Genomic DNA, 7,718 nt, shown 5'->3' with positions numbered 1-7,718 from the left:
ACCACTGTATTGGCGGTGGGGGTGAAGGGAAAGGTGTTGACCACGGTGTCGGTGTCGGGGCCGGCGGTGACGGAGACGGCGGTGATGCGGGTGGCGGTATCGATGCCAACATACACGACGGTAACCACTGTATTGGCGGTGGGGGTGAAGGGAAAGGTGTTGACCACGGTGTCGGTGTCGGGGCCGGCGGTGACGGAGACGGCGGTGATGCGGGTGGCGGTATCGATGCCAACATCCACGACGGTAACCACTGTATTGGCGGTGGGGGTGAAGGGAAAGGTGTTGACCACGGTGTCGGTGTCGGGGCCGGCGGTGACGGAGACGGCGGTGATGCGGGTGGCGGTATCGAAGCCAACATCCACGACGGTAACCACTGTATTGGCGGTGGGGGTGAAGGGAAAGGTGTTGACCACGGTGTCGGTATTGGGGCCGGCGGTGACGGAGACGGCGGTGATGCGGGTGGTGGTATCGATGCCAACATCCACGACGGTAACCACTGTATTGGCGGTGGGGGTGAAGGGAAAGGTGTTGACCACGGTGTTGGTACCGGGGACGGCGGTGACGGGGGCGGCGGTGTCGACGCCAACATCCACGAAGGTAACCACGGTATTGGTGGTGTGGGTGACGGTGACTGCGACGGCGTTGAACACAGTGTCGTCGACGGGGACGGTGGTGACGGGGGCGGCGGTATCGAGGCCAACATCCACGAAGGTAACCACGGTATTGGCACCGGGGGTGACGGCGACGGGGGCGACGGTATTGAGGCCAACGGTAACCACGGTATTGGCAGCGGGGGTGACGGTGGCGGGGGCGACAGTGGTGGTTGTAGCGGTGGCGGTATCGAGGCCAACATCCACGAAGATAATCGCTGTGTCGGTGGTGAGGGTGGCGGGGGCGGTAGTGGCGGGAGCGGTGGTGGAGGTGGTGGGGGCAGTGCTGGTGGTAGTGGCGGTTTCGTCGCCGACATCCACGAAGGTAATAGCGATGTCGGTAATAGGGTTGGCGGGGGCGGTAATGGTGGGAGTGGTGGTGGATATGGTGGAAGAGGTGGGGGCGGCGGTGGTGGTGGTAGGGGCGGTGGTGGTGGTGGTGGTAGTGGCTGTTTCAAAGCCGACATCCAGGAAGGTAATAGCGGTGTCGGTAGTGAGGTTGGCGGGGGCGGTAGCGGTGGCGGAAGTGGTGGGGGCGGTGGTGGCTGTTTCGTCGCCGACATCCAGGAAGGTAATAGCGGTGTCGGTAGTGGGGGCGGCGGTGGTGGTGGCTGTTTCGACGCCGACATCCAGGAAGGTAATAGCGGTGTCGGTAGTGAGGTTGGCGGGGGCGGTAGTAGCGGTGGCGGTAGTGGCGGGGGCGGTGGTGGAGGTGGTGGGGACGGAGGTAACCACCATGTCAATAGCGAAGGTGGCGGGGGCGATGCTTTTGACGCCGACATCCACGAAGGGAACCACGGTGGTGGGGGTGGAGGTAACCACGATGTCGGCGGAGGTGGCGGAGGTAACCACGGGAACAGTGAGGACACCTGCGGTGACTGCTGCGGTGACAGCTGAGGCGGTGAGTACGGCGGCGACTGCGGTGCCATCGTCACAGGCCCACCACCAAGGAGATGATAACGCCGCGACGCTAACTGGCCGTGGACGTCGGCTGCAGCGCTGCCGACACAATTGAAAAAGTTAAATCTGCAAAATCATTAAACAACCAACGGATGACACATGCTTATAATGCACACCTCAAGCCTTCAACGCTTGTTACTTTTTCGCTAGACACCTAATAGCTTTTTGGTCATTCATACATTTATTTAACATCTTAGCAGATGCAAATGACACAAATCCAGGTAAATTTGCTGTGACGTCACTATTTTAAAATCAGATAAGTAATATAGACAGTACATGACGTTGTGAGGCGTCCGCTGAGCATCCGGCCATCGTCCGGTATTGGAATAAGGCGCGCGGCGCGGGCTCATCGTCGACATCTGCCTCCGATTTCGCCCGCGCGACGTCGCTTTCATCCCCCTAAGTAAATTGATCTCAATATTATAATGAAAAGGTAATTAACATTTAAATACATTGAATCGAAATTACTTTATAGTTTATCAGATTAAAATCTCCATTTCAAATGAAGCATAACTAATGCGGAACAATATCAAAATGTCTTGGGCTTTTTAGCTCCAAAACCAAGGGCTGTTTAAAAAATCAATATATTTTCAATCAAAATTTTCAAGCTCAGAGTTCTACTTGAGTTTGATTATATCCTAGAATATGTAAGAATCTACTACCACTTCGAGACGTGTTATGGTTGAGGGGAAGAGGCGTAACAAATTCCTCTTTTTCTTTTTATGAATTGGTTGATAGCAGCCCTAGACTATCAGAAAGAAAACATCATACATGTACCGTACAGCTTGCAAATTTAAGAGCGTAAATAGTTTGAGGAATACACCACTGCTCTGAAATCGCATGAGGAAAAAACTTGTATTCTGACAACACACATCTGACAACGGCAAATATGCAAAATTAGGAATACCATCTATCTCTTCGCATAACATTATAACTAAGATCACACACAAACACATTACTTGTTGTATTTCAAATCTTACTTGTTGGCGTGTTGACCTCCGAGTGAGGGGTAAGGTTGGTCTGCGCCATAAGCTTCTGCCGAACTTCGCGGATCTTGAGCTGGAGTGACATTTTGGTAGGGAAGATATCCATGTGAGTTGCCTGCAAAATACACAAGTATGTGTAGAATAATGCATGCAATAATCCTTCTCCTAATGGTCTACGATGGACCGGGGGCGAATAAAAAAGACCACGTTCAGCTGCTTATCTCCCAATATCGTGAACACCAACAAAAGAATAATGTTGTGTTATATCTAGTATTGAAGTGCTAATATATTGAGTTCATCATATCCATCTTGGGACTTCGTATCTTGTGGTTCTACCCATTCCATTAGGTATTACGAGCGACAGTTTATGTGTGCATCAGAAATTTTCTTTAACTACTTGGTTAGAAAACTGGGGAGCGCTGTCTAAAGCTGAATTCTTTTGTGTATACACAGCACAGATCAGCATTGAATGACTAAAAAATCTAAGATACTTAAAAGAAAACGGGTAAGTATACCTGGAACTGTGTAGTGGCCTGGGTGGTCGGGAACATGCCATGTTCCTGGAAGAGGCGCAGCACCAGGTGGCGGCGCTGTTCGAGCACACGCCGGTGGCCCGCCTCGCCGCGCGCGCCTGCGCCGCCTGTAGCTGAACACGGGGTACGCGGCGACATTTCTTCCATGCTCTCGGAACCTATAGGACGTATGAGGTTACTCAAGCGTATCTCATTTGAAGTGTTAATTCAGCCAATGTCATATACATGTCGCTGTAATTGTGGGTAATTTGCAACACAATAACAGCAATGCAATACTCCTTTTCACCACCTTCGCTTGAATACACGTACTAACTCGATTCGGTATTATCATTTTCTCCTAGGTTACCTTACTTTACAGAGCTCAAGGCACGGTTTTATAACCGTCAGTAACTAAATAGCGAGCGGCGATTTGCGAGCGACTTCGAAACGACGCGATTGCTGTAAAGGACGGTGCGCCTCGAATTGGCCCAAACATTTAACTAATGGTACCTTTCGATGTTGTTTCATAGACAATTCCTTTTAAATTTTGTAGGGTCTACAAATTCACGACGTTTACGAACTCTTTCGCAACTTACGTAATATGACAATTGCTTTGTATTGTAAGTCACTTACCCCGAAAGCTGTCGAGGTTGAAGTCAGGCCCGAAGAAGGTGTTTCCCACGAGCTTGGTAGTAGTGTGCGGGGTTCCGTACGACAGAGGTGTGGGCATGCTGTTCCCATTCATTTCCGCCTCCAAAGCCGGCGTCACCACTATACTCTCCTCCTCTGTAATGTAAGAAAATAGGTTACCACTCTAAAATAGGTCTGTGATATCTGAACATTCCTGACACCAATATTCGTTACAAATCGAATACAATTGGTATGTCAGTACCGCGAGTCGAGTAGCTCAAACAAGCATTTTGATGCATTCGCATCATTTGATATAGGCATTTTCTCGATATAAATATTTATAATCACCACTTTTGTATTGTGATCACAAACTAATTCGCCATATGTCTACAAAATCTTTTAAACAAAATATTACTTATTGACAATTTCAGCCTTGACTAAAAGTAAGGAATTAAACACAAGATTATGTCCGTATTAAGAGTTACATACCCAAACCAATTTTGTTGTGTTTCTTGCGGAGATAGAGCTGTGGGCTGCGCGGGACCACCATACCACTGGGGCTGCAGGCCTCCGGCTTGAATTGCGGTAGTTTTACGAACTTTTTTTCGAAATTCACCGTCTCCAACACCCTGTGTGCAACATATTTCAATATTTTTATCACTGGGAAATGAATCTTTTTGACTTGACTTGTAATATATTTTCCTCGGCTGGCATTCACTACTTGACTTGAATAGCCTAATGCAATGCCCATGACGACTGTTGGAGTAAAAATTATAAAAGATGGTCAAAAGTATGCTGAAATTATTCCAGGAAAAAACAGCAGCACATACTTGTCCCGTCCATCTTCGTTTCCTTTCTTGAAGAGGCTCTTCTTGTGCGAAGGGCTGGGCAGGTCCTGCTTTGGCGAGGGCAGCAGATCCAGGTCGTGAGACGTCACTCCGGGCTCCGAACGTGTCGGCTCGCCACTCCCCGTCGACCCAGTCGATGTACCTGAGATAAATATTCATATTCAGTACTAAATACAAAATATCGAGTGAATTTCAGAGCTAAGGGAGTCAATTTTGGGCGAGTGTTGGAATCTTGAAAGTCAGTGTTGCTCCCTGGCCAATAATCACTGAACCCTGGACTTTTTTCGGTGGACTGCGGCACCCATGTAAATTTTTATTGTTTTTTTTTTTCGGTTAGTTTGTTGTCTTTGCCTACCCAACAAAAATAGGCGAGGTCTCATGTATGTATGTGTTGTTAAATTGTGTAAGTAAATGTGTATGTGTATCATAACTTGTCCGCATTTAAAGTTTTTATTATTATGTTTATCGTTTCCATATCTCGGGAATATAGTCCCGGACTTTTGGAAGACGTGTGTGGGGCCGATTCCAACTCGTAGAGGCTCAAGACAATATATTGTTATTATTATCATTAGTCCCTTTCATTAATTCATTTTTTTCGTTGGAATTTGTATGTCACAAACTGACACAAGTTGTAACATGTTGTAACTGGATATTTGGCAAAAGACAATAGAGTATGCGATACCGTTCCGCACTAATGTTATTGATCTCCGGTGCTCTGAAATTCACCCCATACAATACTACCTTCCAAGAAAAAAAAAGTCATCAGCACTATCACGAGACAAAATAAAAAAAATACTAATACTATGTAAAATACCATCTCACCTTTTCTAAACTTACATTATTTCTATATACGTACTATATTATATTATAAGTAGCAAGGTGTGCATGACAGCAGGACAGAAGGATAGAGTATAGCCTAGTGTGAAAGAAACAAAATTAAATTATCTGACAGCTGTCCTCCGCACCATGCTATAACGTAAAAAGCATTAACAAAGGTTAGGCTTTCGTCTCACCTCGACTAAGTCTTTTTTGTAGTGGTGCCCGCCCAAGTTGCGCTGGAGTCGGGGCCAGTGGGAATGGCCGAGCTTCCTCCACAGCTGCTTCCCAATGTCTATAGCAATGAAACCTTACAAATCAACTGAATAAACAAAAAAAAACGGGAAAGGGATCACAAAAATAAAAAAGGAAGAGACAGACATTCAATTAACCACTACAACGGCCTGCGCACTGGTTGTGAGGTAGATGACCGCCCTCATTACACCGATGTAAGTTACTATAAAGCGAACAGGAGCTGGGACCGACTGCTGAACATGCCTTCCGACGCACGAATCATCTTTTGGTGATCAACACGCAGTCTTATAACCAAACTAGGGATCACAAGGTGATAGTCCTAATTATGAGCACAACGGGATTCGAACCCGTGATTTCCGGGTCGTGAACCCAACGCTCGACCATAGACCACGGAGACCGAATTTCTTCTGTGTTAGACTAGAAGCGAATATAAAAAAGGTATAATAAATAAATAAATAGTTTAATAAAACATCAAACCGGAATCGGGAGTAAGTATCAAGTCGCCCGATGGTGCACCATCGGGTGCACGCAAACTTGAAGACTACAAAAAAATATCAGCAGATTTTTGTGACATATCCCCACCGGGAATCGAACCCGGAACCTCAAAATTGAAAGACCAACGCTCACCATTCTACTACAGAGGCCAATTTCATAATGTATTTATTTTTAATTTATGTTTTATCAGTTGCCGTGGATACAGTAATGATTTCGAAGCTTCAAACCGCACAGCGAGATTGTATTCGCAGTCCGGCGTAATGCTTAATTGAAATTAAATAATGCCGTGTTTGCATGATGACAACTTGAATGCATGAATACATGAAATCCAAAATTGTATTTAAGCAAGGAACATATCTCCAAGACCGAACTGTAAGTTTTTAATAGTTTAATAATGAAGAGTCTATAGACTTCTAAGCGCGTAATTATACTTACGTTGCTCTAAAAATTACTACGTTCGTGTTACAGAACACCCGTTTTAGAGTCAACTATGTTTTGGATTTCGTGTTTGATATTTAGGTATGGGAAAGTGAAAGGTACGGGAAATGCAAAAATGCTAAACCCGTATTGGCCTTTACTATGCCACTACGTTTCAACATTTTTAATTTTGCAGACGATATAACAAAAGAAAAAAACACTGTTTGCATGAGTTCACAATGATTGCGTTTCGACCGATAGACGTCGCTACTGTCTACGTATATAAACGGCTATTGGTCGAAGCGTTTATACTTCGCGTTGCGCGATAGCGTAACAGTGCAGGCACCGCAGGTAAGTGCATATAGACCCTGCGGCGATGATACTATAACCTACGGGGATAATGATTGTTACAACTCACTGTTTGACGTTACTATTCTGCGAGACTATTACAGACTGCGCACCGGGCGTCGTCTGACTCTGACTGCGGCTCGTGTCCACTTCTGTAAGAAACAAAATGTACGCATTTATTGAGGAAAGTAACTAACTAATCCGTGGCTACAAAGGGGGGTTATTCAATGTACAGATGCGGCACAAAACCCGTTGTATATTGTGAGACTTCTGCATTTTTGCCACTATAGCACTCAGCGATGAGTGATAATGTGGTTTGAGGCGGTAACGCTTACTGCGGTTTTTATTGGAATAGGCTAGTTTTCAACTAGTCAAATCAGTTACTTTTTACTAACGTCAAAACACGAAACTACCATGCAATTTGTATGAAAAGTACAATAGAAAAACGTTAAATAGAAAAAATAAAATGTTTTTCGTCAGTTTTAAATCTTTCTTTATTTAGTAATCAGAATTTCATAACTTATCTTGAACCTAGTACACGACGCAATTACCAACCAACCAACCGCAAAATGTAATTTTTATACTATATTGTTTGCAGGATTGTTTTCACGCCGTTAGGATGAATTCCTAAAACGTTACATACCAATAGGCTAGTTTCCAACTAGTCAAATCAGTTACTTTTTACTAAACGTCAAAACACTAAATTACTATGAGATTTGTATGAAAAAGCAAACGGTGACGTCATAGAAAAACGTGACAAAATGTCGCACTTATTATATTTTTCTTTATTAAAATTCATAT

At 45.2% G+C, this 7,718-nt stretch overlaps 2 protein-coding genes across 6 annotated transcripts in view; one reads left to right on the top strand and one right to left on the bottom strand.

The window, feature by feature from the left end:
- Positions 1–453: 453 nt before the first annotated feature.
- On the top strand, positions 454–1,555 carry LOC126379757 (mucin-19-like). Its single transcript, XM_050028574.1, has 2 exons — positions 454–1,494; positions 1,544–1,555. The coding sequence occupies exons 1-2, from the start codon at positions 454–456 to the stop codon at positions 1,553–1,555; spliced, it is 1,053 nt and encodes a 350-aa protein (XP_049884531.1).
- LOC126380283 (uncharacterized) overlaps positions 1,482–7,718 on the bottom strand; it is a 57,911-nt gene continuing 51,674 nt past the window's right edge. For 4 of the 5 annotated variants that reach the window (XM_050029571.1, XM_050029573.1, XM_050029572.1 and 1 more), the window contains exons 23-30: positions 6,988–7,069; positions 5,600–5,697; positions 4,569–4,728; positions 4,228–4,367; positions 3,742–3,894; positions 3,112–3,287; positions 2,591–2,711; positions 1,482–1,649 (exon numbers count right to left, since the gene is read on the bottom strand). In XM_050029571.1, coding sequence (XP_049885528.1) covers positions 1,621–1,649; positions 2,591–2,711; positions 3,112–3,287; positions 3,742–3,894; positions 4,228–4,367; positions 4,569–4,728; positions 5,600–5,697; positions 6,988–7,069 — 959 coding nt within the window. In that variant the 3' untranslated portion in view covers positions 1,482–1,620. Of the gene's footprint in view, positions 1,650–1,886; positions 2,010–2,590; positions 2,712–3,111; positions 3,288–3,741; positions 3,895–4,227; positions 4,368–4,568; positions 4,729–5,599; positions 5,698–6,987; positions 7,070–7,718 lie in introns of those variants that run through there. The other variant, XM_050029575.1, reaches the window with a different exon arrangement.

The sequence above is a fragment of the Pectinophora gossypiella genome, chromosome Z, assembly GCF_024362695.1.
Source record: "Pectinophora gossypiella chromosome Z, ilPecGoss1.1, whole genome shotgun sequence".
Lineage (NCBI taxonomy): Eukaryota > Metazoa > Arthropoda > Insecta > Lepidoptera > Gelechiidae > Pectinophora > Pectinophora gossypiella.
This window is presented reverse-complemented; position numbering and strand designations above follow the sequence as displayed.

Excerpts from the sequence above, each read along its gene's own strand:
- LOC126379757 (XM_050028574.1), top strand. The coding sequence starts at position 454 with ATGCGGGTGGTGGTATCGATGCCAACATCCACGACGGTAACCACTGTA.